General features: G+C 39.1%; 3 protein-coding genes across 5 annotated transcripts in view; 1 reads left to right on the top strand and 2 right to left on the bottom strand.

Annotated features, from left to right (window-relative positions):
• Positions 1–18,238, top strand: part of LOC143032005 (uncharacterized) — a 529,471-nt gene that overhangs the window by 230,962 nt on the left and 280,271 nt on the right. The gene's annotated exons all lie outside the window — the stretch shown is intronic.
• Positions 1–18,238, bottom strand: part of LOC143032009 (large ribosomal subunit protein mL43-like) — a 320,821-nt gene that overhangs the window by 82,022 nt on the left and 220,561 nt on the right. The gene's annotated exons all lie outside the window — the stretch shown is intronic.
• The window catches only part of LOC143032008 (uncharacterized), a 74,197-nt gene continuing 60,008 nt past the window's right edge, over positions 4,050–18,238 (bottom strand). Inside the window, exon 4 of one of the 2 annotated variants that reach the window (XM_076196471.1) lies at positions 4,050–4,663. Coding sequence is in view for 1 of the 2 variants with exons in the window: in XM_076196472.1 (XP_076052587.1) it covers positions 5,687–5,862 (176 nt within the window). In the remaining variant the exon portion in view is untranslated. Of the gene's footprint in view, positions 4,664–5,574; positions 5,863–18,238 lie in introns of those variants that run through there. The other variant, XM_076196472.1, reaches the window with a different exon arrangement.

Genomic DNA, 18,238 nt, shown 5'->3' with positions numbered 1-18,238 from the left:
GTATAATAAAAATGGCTGATTTAATGAGGGACAAACTTCAATCCCGAACAGAACGGAATCGACCACCGAGTCCTGAAACGAAGGTGGCAATTACCCTATGATATTTAGCCACAGGTAAAATGCAGCAGTGACGAATTTGGGACCTCGCAAGGATCAATCAGCCGTGTCATTACTCAAACAATTGATGCACTATCAGAACCAGATATTGTAACTCAGTTTGTAAAATTCCTATTGACTCGCCAAGAAGTGCAAGTAAAACAAGCAGAGTTCATGGAAAACTGTAGGTTTCCCGGTGTTGTGGGTACCATAGATGGCACAAACATTAGAATTGGGGCTCCAAGTGTCGATGAACATTTATATGTAAACAGAAAACAATACCATAGCATCAACGTGCTTTGTCATGCCTCCCTCTTATCCTTGTGGTTTAAACTTGGCTTGAATCGCCCATTTATTATTATTTTTTCTCCATAATCACGTTGATCAAGAGGAGTGTTTCCTCTTGTGACCAGTTTGGCTTCCTTTTCTTTTTCTGTGTTTCTTCTGCCATGTCTATGTCCTCTGAAATTATTGTTGAGTCTTCTGTCGGAAGATTTGTCTGTGGCACGGCCGCCTGTACAATGCGCCTTCGTCCAAAAATATCTGTCGTTGGTTAATAAGTACTTCTAAAAACCCATACATACGATATCTATGTGCTATCATGATACTTTATTAATAAATTCTGAACAACTGCATTAATAACACTGTTTTATGTGTGCAATTTTTGATAATACGTCCATTTACATGTTCATAAGCTGCTAACTTCAGCGCTGTTTAGCGGTACTTGACAAACAACTGTTTGCTAGCTAACAGTTGTTAGTTAAGCATTGGTGTATAACTTTTAGTGGTTTTCTGTTAGCTAGCAGAGATTGTTAAGGCTAACAAAAAAGTTTTGTGTATACGGCCCCAGGATGCCCGGAGGGTTTGACGTGGTTTGACGGACGGTTGTAATAGCTGCGTGTGCCGAAACGGGGCTGCTGCCTGCACACTTCAATTCTGTCCATGGTTAGTAGAAGGACGCACACACACACACACACTACTGCGTTCAAGGGAGTTCTCTTGGCGGCCATGAATATATCCACCACGATGGATGTGGCTGAACTTTTGTCTTGTTCAATACTTCTATCAAATGCGGCTTCTTTATTTATTTTTCATAAACATGTCTTATACTGAACACAGAGACGCTGCTGATGACACTGCCGGATCACATGTCGTCGTCTAACCTGCTGAAAAGTGTTAATTGGTGATGAAGATGATGTTCAAAAACAAAATTAAAAGGTTGTCATTAAAAGATATTCAAAAATACGTGGACTTTATCATTTAACCCGTTGATTTGTCATTCCATTTTCATGAATGTTACATTCTGATGAAAGTATGCACTGCAGGCCAAAACCTTTGCTGTTGTCGGGTGGCTCGTGTATGCAGAGAACAACATTCACACTTATGCACTGCTGTTCCTTCACTCGATAATTACAAAATCTGTGAGAGCGAATCATTTGGTCACATACATCATGTCGGTATGTGAGAGAATAACATGTCGGTATACATTCACACTTATGCACTGCTGTTCCTTCACTCGATAATTACAAAATATGTGAGAGTGAATCGTTTGGTCACATATTACATCATGTCGATATGTGAGAGTGAATCATTTGGTCACATTTCATCATGTCGGTAGCCAAACCTCTTTGGTCAAGTTAGGTTAGTCTAGGTTACGTTACGAGATGTTCCCCGGCAATAGTTGGAATCAAGGTCTAAATATACAGGTCAGACCGTTTGAATTCTTGTGCGCAGCTTCTGGCGTCATTAGGCTGGGTCCATTTTCTCTTTGTGAAACACTGAAGAAAACTGTGAAACGCCAAGGAAGACAGGAACTATAATATTTTATATTATTTATATATATATATATATATATATATATATATATATATATTATATATCATATATATTCATATATATAGACAGGAACTATAATATTTTATATATATATTTTATATAATATTTGTCAGAATATAACTAATTGCGTGGAGCGGTGCGAGCGAAGGCAACAACCTACCCGAACGACGGACCAGCTTCAACTGACAGCTATAGGACCCGTGAACCCCACTTTGAACAGCCAGGTGACGTTCACGGGCCCGCTGCGCCTACTCCCTCGAAATTCGGTCGGAAGTGGTTAGACCTGTTATTCCTCAGATCTTGGTTGGAATCTTCCCTTCTTCCATCTCTTGCGAAGACTTGTCACTGATGGAGACACTGTCCGACCATGGTGTATTATCTACATTGGCCACGGCGATGTCGTCGTCTGAGTTTACAAACACGAGTATGGCAATGTTTTTGTGTAATTAGCAGGTCATGTCACTTTCTAAACTCCTCACAGGCTTCCATAGATAGATTGAATTACCTAGAATAAGTATTTGTAGGAAACGAGGTGATATGAGTTGGATGCTAGATTTCTGTGGAACAGCAAATCATAAGACTTGGGTTTGTAATGAGGCCTGTCGTTCTCGGGCCGTGCCGTGGCCGCCTCATGGCTTTTTATTCAACGGGGACAGATAGTCGTCCCATTGCCAAAGCATCTTGACGACAAAATCTTCCACCTAGCCTTTGCCTGAAGAGACCCACCCACCACGAAGTAGCAGGGGGCTCGATGTCATAAAGGTCTTGCTTGGGTATGTTCGCTCAGGGCACTGCTTGTGCAAAGTCATCTCCAGAGCTTCAAGGAAGGGCCCTCGTATCCGCCACCCGGACGACTGCGAGATAATATTCCTTAACGTCCGTCTCGTGGAAACGCACCTTTGAAATAACTCCCTAATCAGGAAAACTTGTGCACTCCAGCAGCAGACAAACCGGTCGGGCCGTCTGCGCGATCAAGGTGATCTGGAGGTGAGCGGGATGGATAGACTTCTTTCTCAACGGGTCCCTTCCCATGACTTGGATTCACGACACGGGGGATGTGTGGGTACATGACAGTGCATACACACACGTGCACACACACATACATTGACATGTAGGCACGTGCAACTATTATATTGTTTCTGTGGAGGCACTACACAGCGACTCGTGCACAACTGATTATTTGCCGTAATAAATATTTTGGAAATAAGATCGACAAGTAGTTGTGATGAAGAGTATGAGAGACGTGACCACGCACACACACACACACACACACACACACACACACACACACACACACACACACACACACACACACACACACACACACACACACACACACACACACACACACACACACACACACACACACACACACACACACACACACACACACACACACACACACACACACATATATATATATATATATATATATATATATATATATATATACATATATATATATATATATATATGCAAAGGGTTGATCGAGACGGGGATGGGCCCCACAGAAATTGGAAACGGCATCTGTCGGTAGACATAATAAAAGGAAAAGTTCCACCAGGTAGGGGAAGGGAAGAAGGGGTTCATCCATTTCGTTATGTGCCACACTTGTTCATCCATTTTGAGGTACTTTAAAGATCATGCCCACTGTTCTCCTAGGATCGACAACTCGTCACTCTAGAATCTGAAGAATTTTTGTGAGTCCCATTTGGGCCACAAGATTGCTGAATAAAGAATAAAGACCTACTAGTGGTAAAAATGGCAATTCGATTTTTTTTTTTTTTTTTTTTTTTTTTTACGACGCCAGGTAAAAAGCTGTTCCCAGGGCAACACACGGGCGTGAACTCAACATTGACTGAGTGGAGGACCTTCAGCGGGAGCCCGCGAGGACGTTCGGGTTCGGTTCCTTCCGTTACTCAGTTGTCCCGACCCGAAAGAAAAGGTCATAAGTTCCTGGCCCCGGGAGCGCCACATGTTGTCTGTCCAAGGCGTTCTTTGTGGTGGAGCAGTGGTTCGCAGCAGCAGCACAGGTTCCTGGAAGCCCAGCTTGCGAGACGGGGGGCAGAAAAAAACCCTGAAGAAGTTCGTAAATACAGCATGATTTCATTCAGTATTGAAATGACTTGTTGTAGGTAAAGAAAAAACACTTTATTAATAAGTAAAGTATCTCTTCAAAAGGGGCCACATCTTCCAAGAAGATCCACAAACAAAAAATGAGTGGTAATTAGTGGATGCTAAACGAATATTCTAGTATTGAAATGATATCCAGGGTATTCAGAAACAGTATAACATAAGCCCCAAGAGGGTGGGAATCAGTCACGAACGCATGGGATGGAGAAAGTCGAGGAACTTCGTAGTCTCCAAAGAACCTACTTCACAAGTTCTTCTTCACCACCAGGGTTCGTCGTAAGGCTCCTCTCTTCCCCATCGTCTTCATTCTTGGTCTCGTATAACAGAGGCTCTCCACCAGGGGGCGGGTCGTGACCCATAGAGGGGGGTTTTAGGGTTTCAGAGGGGAGGGTGAAACATTTTGAATTAGGCAAATCCGTTAATAGAGAGGGTTGCGGAATGACGTTTTGAGATATGGTGAAAAGTGTGGTCAAGGAGCCAAGAAGAGTCGAGAGCTCCTTGTATGAAGGAAGTATGTTACCAACATGTTCGTGACACAAGTTTGGTTGTAGAATGTGAGCCCGACTTCATCCAACCCGGCGTCACACTATAGCCAAGCCTTGATGATACAAACATTGGGAATCATGTTAGTATGGTTGGAGTTCAATGAAGATTTTAGTAGAGCTTAAGGATTTATAGCCTCCCAGAGGACTCCCATGTATTGATCTTGTAGAGGCAACACTGCTAATACCATTAAAAGCAATACCTCTCCTATACTTTGGGTATATCAACCAAATACACTGTAGATATCTATAGACACATAGACTCTCAATCTCTTTTCTTTATTACCCCAGACTTATGCACTACTGTTCTTTGGTCTCCTGGAGATGAATGGGGGCGATAGGTGGTAACGGACATGGAACTGCCTAGCACAGGCCTTATGATCTCTTGTATTGTCCTCCATTCTTGTGTTATATTCTTGATTGTAAAGAGTGAATTGTATCGATGAACATCTACTAACTACCACTAATTTTCGGTTCAAGGTCCCCGTTTGTTCGAGGTGTTGGATGCCGAGGATTCTATTGGTGGGTGGCCCCTTCTATCACGTGCGGTGCCCTCCCCTAGGGGTCAATGTGGGCCGGCCGGCCCCACCAGACCAGTGAGGTGCTATGGCCATGTCTCCCAGGTGGGTGGGGAGTAATCGAGAAGGAATATCCCGGAAGTAATTGAAAATGTCGCCGGTAACATCATAAGTTGCCTGAACATAAGAATGAAGAAGACTGCAAGAGACCATAAGGCCTACGCTAGGTAGTTCCTTGTCCAATATATATCTTTCCCATTCATAAAGTTATCTAACCTTCTTAAAAAAAAATTGATTCAGTACTCACTACATGGTTACTAAGTCTATTCTATTCGTTGACTACTCTGTTGATCAACTACTTCTTGCCTATTTCTTTCTTAAATCTAAAATTTCCAATTTAAATCCATTACTGTGAGTCCTGACCTGTTGTTTTAATATGATGATCTCACCTCCATCACCCTTGTTAAAGCCCTTGATCCATTGGAACACCTCTACTGGACCACCCCTGAGTCTCCGCTAATCTTCGCAGGTCCCTTGCACTCGTCCAGCGTCTCGAAGTTGTTACTGTTGCCTCCACAGCCGCCGTAGACGATCTTCCGGCACAGGCCCATCTCGATGTCGAACCCGAAACGTTCCTCTATGCTGTCGCAAGGACCGAGGTCGAGCCTCTGGTAGCAGACATCGTACTTTCGCGCAGATCTTCCTGGGCGGCGGAGAGGGGCGGGTCTCGTTGATGTCTGCAGAGTGAAGAGAGAGTGTAAGCGTGGTGGCGGTCACGCATTCACGCTGGTAAAATCAACCACTCAATCAATCAAGCGCGCAATCAATCAATCAATCAATCAATCAATACGTGAATATCTATCTATCCAGTTTATTGACACTCACCTAAGCAGGCTCCAGGGGAGTACTTGGTTTTTCCCCTAATTCAGAAACAGACGCTACAGGGTAACCTCCAGCTGGCGCCTTCTTCGCAGCCTAGACAGAGAGAGAAAAACAGTCACAAATTCACGAATATTCATTTCGGGTCAAAAAAAAAAGAAAAGAAAAAAAAAAAGGTCTTTCTAGGTTGCACTGCATCCTAGCCTGAATCATATAAATACATACTTTGTTGTATAAGTGCGGTTTTGTTTATACAAAAATCTCCCTACTCGAAAGAGGAAGGGCTTACCTATACAGTCCCAATGCAGCATGGGTCAGTTTTGGGTGTCAGCAATTACTCATGTGGATATATAACAAATAACTGGATGAATGAATAAGTAAATTAATTAATTAATAAATGAGTTACTAAAGGAAATATTCCTTTAGGATTTTAAGTAGTACTTCATTAGCCAGATGTCAAACAACTCCTGCACCTAGATCAAGTTTTATTAGTACAGAGTGCAGAGAACAAGACGGATCATAAACATATAAATTATCACACATACAAAGAGACGGTTGTCAGATACAACCGCACTGATTGTTATTCTAGATTTCCTAACAACACACACCTGCGGACCAGAGTCACACAAGCTCACTTTATTACTGGAGACTCGTTTCCGTTGGAAAGAAAATGCCACTATTATTCTATTTTCTGCTATCCCTCTCTACTGTCCTGTTTAGATCTTTCTTCTGTCACCTCAGTGACTCCATCTTTTCAACGCGACTCTGTCCCTAAAGTTACAAGTGCCGGTCACTGGTGAGTGCTCTTCCTTGCAAAGAATTTCGTGCTGCAGATGACACGGAAAACAGTCGAAGCCACTCTCAAGGACATCTCTGCTCACCGCGATCCTGCACAACACGGCACACTACAGACGACGCCTCTATTCTTTGTACCGCTAAAGTTTTACGAACTATTGGTGCGCAAAAGTACAGGACACGGAGTTAAGGAAACTCATTGAAAGGAACGAGTAAAACTTTTTGTGTGAGTGTAATAACAGACACATGGACCGGAATATGATTTAGTTGCAGAAATAGATAATAGTCTTTCATTAAACTTTTTTCAAGTTGGTGACATTATAACATAGCTTCAGTGATTTTATCGACTTACCGATGGCATAGTCCACAGACCAGAAGAAAAATATAATTAGTGTGTACACTCAGGTCCGCATGATGTGGAGATTATTGCACCGTCGTCAGCAAAGGTGTGCCTTGATGGTCTGTCCACTACTGACGTCGTATTGCTTTACCTTCGCGTATGAACAAAACGCGCCCAAGTTTCCAGATACCGCTAACTTCTCACCTATTTTCTTTTTTCAATTTGTATTTCTTAAACATTTTTGGCTTATACTCAATAATCGTCTGTACTTGTATACATTTTCCACATACGCATTCTAAAATTGGGTTGATAGTGGATTATAAAAACGTCAACAGGCACCTAAGTTGTTGCCATCTTGACAATCTGTAAACGTCACAAAAATCATGTAAAGACGAGAATTATTTTCCTGCAAAATCAGTTACTGCCCGGATGGTGGTGAGTATGGGAGGGTCAGGACTGTTTTAGCCTCAAGACATTTTGGTCCATAATGGGGTCGGATAACGAAAGAGAAAGAAAAAAAAAGTTGTTCGGGTATTCATTCAAATGAATTTTAGAGCCTTGGACTGAATTACATTCAATCGCCTCGACTTCTCGAGTTGAAGATTATTCCAATCATCGATGACTCAAAAGGTGAAGTTTTGTCTACCTTCTTCTAGGTTAAATGTACTTCCTTAAATGTTGAAGTCATTAATTCTCTTCCGGTTTGTTTTCAGTATGAATTTTTTTTAAATCATGGCTGTCAATTGGGTTTACAATTTGAATAGGTTATGTTACCTTCCCGTGAGTTTGTACTTTCTTTTAGAAAGAATAAGTTCAAATGTCTTAAACTTGTTTAGTATGATCTATTTCTTAGATTTGGTACGAACACAAGCACCCGTTGTTGCCCAGGGGTATATATTAATCAATTTAGTCTAGCCAAACCTAAAGAAACAATTTTACAGATACCGTGTCGAATTCACGACCTGTCTGTTCTTGAGATCAGGTTTTTGCTCCTTCTCGAGGGAGGCTCGCTCTCTTTGAGGGATTCCCACTTTGTATTCTAGATGTCATCGAATCTTGGTGGCGTCCTTAGAGTGATGATAAGGGTGTGAGATAGCATTACTACGATTAGGGGGTGGTCAATTGTTCTCAGTGGTCCGGGTGTTATATGAATGTTCATGACATTGTCATTGTTGGTAAGTATTGCGTCTGGTGACGTGACACTGTTCTGTCAAATCCAAGCTGGGAAAGCTGGCCCCATGTATCTTAGTTTTCTCCTTATATTTTCGTATGTCACCCAGCCGACACTGTTGTGAATGAAATGACCTAGTACCGTGTGTCGGTCACTCAGGTTTCCAATGGTATAGATGGGCTTTCTGTAGCGAAGCAATTGGTTCAGATCTTGTTCCGGGAGGTAAGGTCTTCTTGGTGGGAGGTATATAATGTATATCATGAGGGGATCTCTGTTTGTTTCTATATGCACTGCTAGGACCGAATCTTTCAAGTCCAGTATTATTCTGCACTTCAAGCTTGATCTTACAGCAATGGCCACTCCATTGTTGATTTCTTCATTCAAATTCCACTGGTACACTTCGAATCCAAAAACTTTTATCTTATTGTCATTTGTTGTTCTGGTATTATTGAGGAGTATGATATCTGGAATTAATTGGGAGTAAATATTTATCAGCTCGTTTCTTCTTTAGAATGAACAGTGTAACACATTGTGTTGTGGCAGTCTATTAACGTCCATTTCTAAGTTTATATCATTGATCCCAGTGTGTCTTTTTACCTCTTTCAATCGTTTGGCATTGCTCTTGTGTGATTGTATGTCCCTATGATTTAATTTGATGGAGTTTGTGTTTATCATGTTCAATAATTTTTCTTTTGTCAATTCTGGAAGGCTGTATATTCATTTCAAGTTTCCTTTTTTCATCTTTCCTTTTATTTGCTGTTTTAGCTCCCTTGATAGCTGTGGTGTGTAACTGAAGAGTAATTAATCTTGTATCTCCACCCGTGTTTTGGCCACCGAATTGCCGGTGCGTGTGCTCATCTCCGCATAGAGCTGCCCTCTGGAGCCGACTTTGGAGCCGGCGTAGTAGGTTAGGTGTTGCGGGAACTGTATTGTGGTGTCTGACCTGGTCTTCGTGTTGTTGTTGTTGCAATTCTTACTGTTTTTTTCTATTGGTATTCTTTTTGGTATGAGCAAAATTAGATAAATGGGTAAATAGATAGAATATGATAGGTTACTGTCCTTATGCAATAGGATGCCATTTCGTGATTTACCACAATTTTTTTTCTTCTAAAATAATGATGTTTTTCTCCAAGGTTGTTTTCCTTAGCCACAACTTCTAAAAGATTCGTTTTCTATTTTTTCTATCAATGCCTTACCACTCTCTACCATAAATTTAGCCATGACTATTTTTTCCTGAGTGGTTATATTTCATTTACCCCATACTGTGATAGTGACTGCATGTTATTGTGCAGTATTGATTGTACAGTAGTATTCAACAAGTGCTTTAGTGTCTCTTTTGTTTTTTATTTTTTGGGAAGACGCCCCGAGGGACTAAAGCCAAACTGTATCTTTTTCTATGTTAGAAAAAAATTCAACTTTTAGATGTGTGATCATATTTTTTTTTTTTTTTTTTTTTGTAATGCGATTATTCCTTCGTTATGTTCCCTCTTAAAACTGCAGTGTGCCACTTGCTTGAGTATGCAGTGGTAAGGAAGTAAAGAATTCTGCCACCTCCTAGTTTCCCATGCGGGTCATGAAAGACGGACAAAGTGGGATGGAGTGATGTGTCCTAGGTATCCTCCTCTCCGTAAAGTCATCCTACGAGAATTCAAGGCATAAGAGGATCTGATAGGATATTTCCAAACAGAATCCTAATGTTTGGTTCTTTTAATGTGCGTGGGTGTGGTACATATGAGAGTAAAAGGGAAGAGATAGGCAGTATGTTTGTGAGAAGGAAGATGGATGTGTTGGCATTAAATGAAACTAAGTTGAAAGAGAGGGGTGATTTTGGGTTTGGGAGTGTAGTGGGGAGGGTGTCAGGAGTAATGAGAGGGGACGAGAGAGGGAATGGGTGGCTCTACTAAGAAGTGGTTAGGTAGGGAAGCGTGTAGTGAAGTGAAATGAAGCTTTTTTAAGGTTAATGTGGACGAAAGTGAAACCTGGATGTGTTAAGGATGGAGGCTTTTTGGATAGATTTAAATTAGTGCTTAGAGAGTTTTGAGAGGAATGTTAGTATTGTAGTATTAGAAGATCTCTATGCTAGAATAGAGGATAAACCAATATATAGAGCTGTTGGGCAGTGTGGAGTACCAGGTAAAAATCATAGTGGAGAGCTAATGGTGAAGATGTGTCTAGAAAGAGAGTTGATAATAGCTAACACAGTGTTTAAGCAAAAATCAAGCATAAGTAGACACGAGAGACGATTGTGGACGGAAAGATGGCTGATAAAGCATTGATGGACCATGTAGTGGTATCCAAAAGATAGGAAGAGTCCTGGATGTCCATATCCTTAGGGAAGAGATTGGGGGAATCTTTTATCATTTTTTGGTAGGAGGTAAGTTGATAGTGAAGGATAGGTAGAGAAAGAGAAAAAGAACGGGAGGTTGGGGGAATGTTTTATAATTTCTTAGTGGAAGGTAAGTTGAGAGTGAAGGATAGGTACAGGAAGAGAAAAAGAACGGAAGGTTGAGAGGTGTTTCGAGTGAACTTTTTGAATGATAAGGAAAGGGAGCAAGAATAACAAGGGAAGATGAGTGAAGTGTGGGACGTGGTGAAGGATAGATTAAACGTAGGAGTAGAAGAAGAATGAGCGTGTTTCAAGGAGGAAATGACAGGGGGTGCAAAGATGGTATGTGGGACAAGAAGAATAGGAGGGAACAGAAGGAAGAGTAGTGACTTATCTACCACCATTACAAAGAGGAAGAGGCCCTTGGTATATAAATAGATATATATATAGATAGCTAATTAGATACATACATACATACATACATACATACATACATACATACATACATACATATATACATACATACATGCATACATACATACATACATACATACATGCATACATACATAATATTGTTTCATATTTTCTTCGTAAATCCAACAAAATATATATATATATACATATATCTACATCATAAGGTCTTTTGATTGATTTTTACAGTTTAACATTGTTTTTATTTTGAAATATGGTATAAAAAATCTACTTGATATCTTCATTTCATTATAATTTGTTCTTACCTATGACTATCAAAGTCAGGTCACAAACCAATGAGATGATATATTCTGATGTATATATTTTGCGAATTTCTAGTAACTTCAATAGGTGAAATGCACTAAAAAAGTTCAGTTTTATTGCTTGATTTATAAAAAAAAAAATCATGCAATAGATATCTTATCCTTTGTATTTTTTACTAAACTACTTTCTTCTGCTGCAGATTATGAAAGTATGAAAGAGGAATAATTTCCTCCATATCAAATATTATCTAAGAAAATACTTATCTGTCAAAAAAGTCAAACTATAAAAAACACACTTTTATATAAAAGCTCTATGGCAGCCGCTAATTCCCTTTCCTTCCCGATTAAATGAATAAAACCATTCAATTAATAAGGGAGACAATAGAACAAGAAAATAAGAAATTTAAGGGAGACAATAGAACAAGAAAATAAGAAATTTAACATAAGTTGCGCAATTTTACAGCCCCATGACAAATGTTTATGATTTTGTAAGAAAAAGTTATATCCTTAGAAACGCTAAAATATCGAAGAGGTGATGTCATAGAGAAGACATCTAAGAAGGTTAGCAGAACCAAGAAATAGTAGTTGCTATGAATATTCAGGTGTAAAAGAATACTGCCTGAGTTTGATCCGTAATGGTTTAATTATAGTTCCTAAAACATTGACTGCATGAGTATCATACATCAGTAACTTAGGTGGAACTCCATGTTATTTGAAAACAACATTAATGAAAGTGGAGAATAAAAATGAATATTCGTGTAGTAATTTATTACGTAATTAAATCATCTAAGTAGAGCGCAATCTTATGACTTGAAATGCCTAGCTATCATCAACTAGCTCTATAGATCACTAGTCCGTCCATTACTGGAATATATTTCCTCATTTTACCTAAACCTCATTAAAGACATTGACACACTAGCACGGGTAGAGCAGCGAACCACAAAACTCATCTGCTGTGCAAAGGGCACTGGATCTCCATTTACTCAAGAACTATATCTTCAGTTTTCAAGATAGTTCATATTTGGCATTATTACATAAATGCTAGGGGAGTGCCGTAATATGTCTTACTTGAAAAAATCTCTCATTTCTTTTAGGTAGAGAGCCCATACTAAAGTGAAAATTAGCATGAATGGCAAAAATTAAGTCAATGGCATGCATACTGGGCAAAACAAGCTTAAAACATTTCAACCTTTTAAAATCTTAAATCTAATTGATAGCCAAACTTTAAAAAATTATCATACTGAATACAGACCGGACCAAAAGGTCTTTTAATGGCATTTTATATTGTTGTAACTTACCGTAAAGTATGCGGCTGTGATATCCAGTTTTAAGATTCAGGATGACTGATAAAATAACTTTGTTAATCATTGAAGATAGTCAAACCACTTCCAAATATAGTGAACATCTACCAAATATGTCCTAATACACATCGTGATGCAGATTGTATCCCACTCGCCATACGACTAGAGATTTGCTTCATAAGCTAGGCAAAAAGAAAGTTTAGATTCCAAAAGAGGGAAGGATTACAATTTTATACACACTGACTGAGTGATAAAGAAAAAAAAGTGCTCATGGGAAACAGACGCCTCACAATCGCAACAGTGTTCCAATGCTTTGTGAAATAAAGATAAGGTGACCATAAGTGGACGGCATTTTGCAAACAATAGAACAATGCGGGTATACCCGAAGGGCTAGAGGGGCGTTCTGGATATAAATCCCCGACCACGACAATGCTGGCGTTTCACACTGCTTCGACACACTCTTGTTACTGAGTGTTTCACTCCGTCAAAACATGTCCATCGGTGAAGCTAGGACCGGACTTTTAAATATTTTCTAGTGTGAAGAGGGAGAAGAGAAGGATTTCACTCCTGCTGCAAGACGAGAGCTCATTTTGGCTCAAACTGTTTGCCACAGCAATATCTTAGAGTCAATTTGTTAGTTTTTGACATGTGTGATGATATCAACTAACTAGAATGTTAAAGCATGATAATCTAGGTAATGTGCTTTTAAACACGTTTTGTTTCCTATTCATTTCTATCTATTCATCAATATACTCTACCAAGTACGAGTGAATTTTGGTCGGGATAGGTAATTTACACAATACAGGGGCAATACAGATGGCAGAGGCACAAATCCCACTAGGATTACACCTGATGATTTTTTTTTTTTTTCTAAATAGTGCAATTCGATTACTCAAGCAGTTGGCTTGCAGCACCTGCTGTGGCTTTACAATCCGATTCTGGGTCGGTAGACTCTGTTACATTTTGGGCAGGCGAAGGTCGCGCCAGGCTCAGAGGGCACGGAATTCGTCCTCTGACGTCTGCGACCTCTTCCCACTTCGCGGTGCTGTTCTTCTCCTCTGGACACGCTCATTCACGCTCCCTCTCCACCTGTCGCGATCTTCAGCCACTGCCTCCTAGCTTGCTGGATCGATGTCGCCTACCCTCATGTCTTATTCACAGACGTCTTTGTTGCGTAGACAGACCTTCCTGCAGGTCTAGAACCAGTGGTGAGTTCGCCAAACAGGAGATATGTGGAGAAAGTACTCACGGACCAAGGCAGAAGTTATGCCGAACATAGAAAGAACAAGCAGGAAGACCACCGTGCTGGTCTGCATGGCGTGATAATATGTTCACCAAGGAGGGACACTGCTTACTCGTAGTTTACTTCTCCGTTTGAATGGCCTTCACTGACAACGGTACTTATATGCGGGCATCATATGAGGAGTTTCCAGATACCACCTGAGACACAATATGTCTTTAATCAATTACTGCTACTTTTAGACAAGAAAACACGCCATCATGTTTCGGTAACATTTATTTCCAAGGTTTCAGTAAAGCCTGTACTTAAAGATAATTAGATAGATAAATAAGCGTAAGTTTACATACTATCATTCGATTAGTATTTCAGGAAGGCAGCCTCCACTGCAGAATAAGAAGGGCCAATGAACAGTCGACATGACGTCACGATGAAGATTGCCTTTCTCTTTCATTGAGGGAAAACAAAAAATTCCATGCCGTATTTCGCTTTGTTATCTCATTATCAAGAGTACCAAAAGATTATTTCATTAACCTCTATGGCATAATAGATTTTTTTTTTTTATAGAATTCGTCTGATGTTAAGTGACTATGTAACTTTTCTGTGGTTCCTTTCTCGCCAGGCGAGATTCCTTGGTAAATCAGTTTTATTTTACCAACAAATTCTTGTTTTGAGTTCTGGCAAAAATGACAATGATTATGTGTTACATCTCTCTCTCGCCTTCTCTTTTTCTCTCTGTATATACATACATACATATACATATACATATATATATATATATATATATATATATGTATATATATATGTATATATATATATATACAAGTATATATATATATATGTATATATGTATATATATACAAGTATATATATATATAAATATATATATATATATATATATATAAAGATATATAACCACACACACACACACACACACACACACCACACACACACACACACACACATAGATATGTATACACACACATATATATATATGTATATATATATGTATATATATACTGTATATGTATATATATATGTATATATATATGTATATATATATATATATGCATACAGGTATATATATGTGAGGTATATATATTTATATATATATATATATATATATATATATATATATATATATATATATACGCAAAAATAATCACAATAAAGCGTGACTAAGTAATATTGCAGAAACCACTCTGAGGATGTCGTAATAGACGAAAACGTTTTGTATTTCGACTTTATTTTCCCTGTGGTTTCTGCAATATATATATATATATATATATACATATATATATATATATATATATATATATATATATATATATATATATATACGCAAAAATAATCACAATAAAGCGTGACTAAGTAATATTGCAGAAACCACTCTGAGGATGTCGTAATAGACGAAAACGTTTTGTATTTCGACTTTATTTTCCCTGCGGTTTCTGCAATATATGTATATATATATAATATAGGTATATATATACATATATATATATATAATATTATATATGTATATATATATGTGTAGGTATATATATATATATATATATGTATACATATAGGTGTATATATACATATATATATATATAAGATATATGTATATATATATATATATAATCACGCTACCTATCTACCTCTCTCTTGTAGTCCTTTCTGAATAATTATTTATAATTATTAATCATATTACATGTAGTATAGATATATTTTGTCGTTAGGTTTAACTTTAACTTTCTTAATGGTTGATGGCTGTCTGTTGTTAAAGGATCGACCAATGTACCTCACCTGATCAAGCTCCGACCTTTGTTCAGCATCCTTCAACGCGCGATCAGCGTTGCCGTTTCGTGGAAATATCGCTCATGGTGAGGGAATCTAGCGAGTGTTGGCAACTGGCGTGGATAACGTGGACGGATTACTACACAGTGTGGAAAAATATTTCCACATTTTCTATCTGCTCTGGGGCCTCTAGCTTATTGTGTGCAAAGTTATGTTTAGTTAATGTTATACGTAAAATGGATTGCTGATAACCAAATTTTCCATTAAATATCTATATCTATACACTAACAGTCGTAAAATTGCAATGATACAAGAGAAGGGTGCTTAGCAGAGGAAGATAACATGGTCAAGGTGTAGGTTTGTGAGGTCCAGTTATTCAGCTGAAACGGAGAGAGTAACATATTGCTTCTTCTACAGGTGTCGCAACTTAAGGTATGTGAAAATGAGGTAAATAATGATGGACCAAGTGAAGAGCTTTTCCATACAGAGGATAACCTAAATACAGAAAATCAGCAGAATGAATCAGAAAATACTAGTAATGACGACCAAAATGAGATAAACAATGATGGACCAACTGAAGAGCTTTTCCATACAGAGGATTCCCTAAATACAGAAAATCAAGAGAGTGACCCAGAAAATACTAGTAGCGACGACCAAAGTGTGCCACGCTTTTATGAGCCAAATGACGAGTTTCCGATCCATACAGTAGAAGATCTTAGCAAAGACTATGTCAGTAGTACTGGGGAAAACCCTGACAGAGATTTCCTCAGTGATAGTAATACTGATCAAGAAAATACCGTAGAGAATCCATATACGTACTACCTCCTCAGACTCGGATCCCTCTTCACAATCACAAGTGCCACAATTTGAATACGACGGTGACTATGACAGTGATAGGTCAGACAACTCGTAAGACCTTTTAAAAGGAGGAAATATTAGGTGATTTTTGTTCAGTAAAATAATTATGTTACGTTATTATCATTTACCTTATTAGGGAAAGAATTAACGGTATTCTAATATTCATCGGTTTATAATGGTATATGCTTCAATAGTATTATTTATATGCGTTTTCTTTCTCATCTAATGTTTAGAGAAATCTGTTGGTGGCAACACTCCTATTCCACATTGTTGTGTGTGTCCGTTATGCCGATAGAAATTCCGTCAATCACAAACATGGAATAGCTTAGTCACTGTTCAGTTTTCGATCAAAGAAAACGTGTGGAAAAATAAGGTGTGGAATTCAGGCAACGCTGCGCGCGATCAGAACTTGCCTCGCCACCAACGAAGACAGACCTCTAGGAGAAGGCGCTCATTATAAGCCGGACATTGTGTTGTGCTATGGTGTGTGTGACCATAATATTTCATATATGTATGTATATATATATATATATATACATATATATATGTATATATATATATACATATATATATATGTATATATATATATATATACATATATATATATGTATATATATACATATAGATATATTATATATATATGTATATACATATATATATATGTATATATATGTATATATATCAACATGCTATGATGCGCATAGAACGCTGACCTGCTGATAAAGTGATGGCACTTGAGATGATCAGTTTCTGGCGCCAGTATTTTAGATCTTTATGTTGGTAAAGCACCTCGGAGGCTGAGATGCTTCTGAGATGTAGACGCTCGAATGAACGTGTTCGGGGTAAAGAACCACAATAGTCGCGATGCCATCTTAAGCCATGGCCTGGGGAAACCCGCCCCGAACGCTCTCAAGTTGTGGTTCCCAAACTGGTGACCGGGGGGGGGGGGGATATGTGAGGATTCTAAGGAAGGTGAGAGTTGCTTATATCTTCTTATGGAAGTTACTGAATATCCTGACGGCGCGTGAATATCCATTTTTTTTCCAGTGATAAGTTGTCAGTCGTTTAGGGCAGCGGTTCTCAACCTGTGGACCATCCATGGACTCCTAGTGGAGCACGGTGGTTCACAAGTGGAACCGACAACCTAAAGTCACTAGCAGTTAATGAATGCAAAGAGATTAGATTTAGTGTTGAAGTCATTTCCGGGAGACTAAGACAATAGCAATTCATAAGTACGGGGTACGTGTGAAAATAGGTTGAGAACCTTGGGTTTAGGGGATGGAGGGTGGTTTGGTGTTGGACGGGGATGCCATGCGTACAGAGGGAGGTACAGTGACACCAAACTTGAGGACCAAAGCTCTAAAGGGAAGCACCGTCCCGTCCCGACAACGACGAAAACAGGATGGCACGACCAACCGGAGGTTCTGCGACGCCTGCTGCACTTGGACAAGTCGATCCCTCCTCGTCGAGGGAGCACTCGACGGAAGGATATTGACCAAACACCATTGATGAAATATTCTAAGTATCAACTATACTCAATGAACAAAAGAAAGAGGGACATGCAATGAAGGGAGCAGAGTGAGGGGGGGGGAGAGGATTCCTCGTCATAGAAGGGGAGGATGGTTGTAAATGCTCTGTAGATCGACACGGCCTGAAGGGATACCTCCTCGTCTTCCCTACTTTTGCATGA

Source organism: Oratosquilla oratoria, chromosome 12 (assembly GCF_046742065.1).
Source record: "Oratosquilla oratoria isolate Oo_2021 chromosome 12, ASM4674206v1, whole genome shotgun sequence".
NCBI classification, from domain to species: domain Eukaryota; kingdom Metazoa; phylum Arthropoda; class Malacostraca; order Stomatopoda; family Squillidae; genus Oratosquilla; species Oratosquilla oratoria.
The sequence above is the reverse complement of the archived record's forward strand: the minus strand, read 5'-3'. Positions and strand labels throughout refer to the sequence as shown.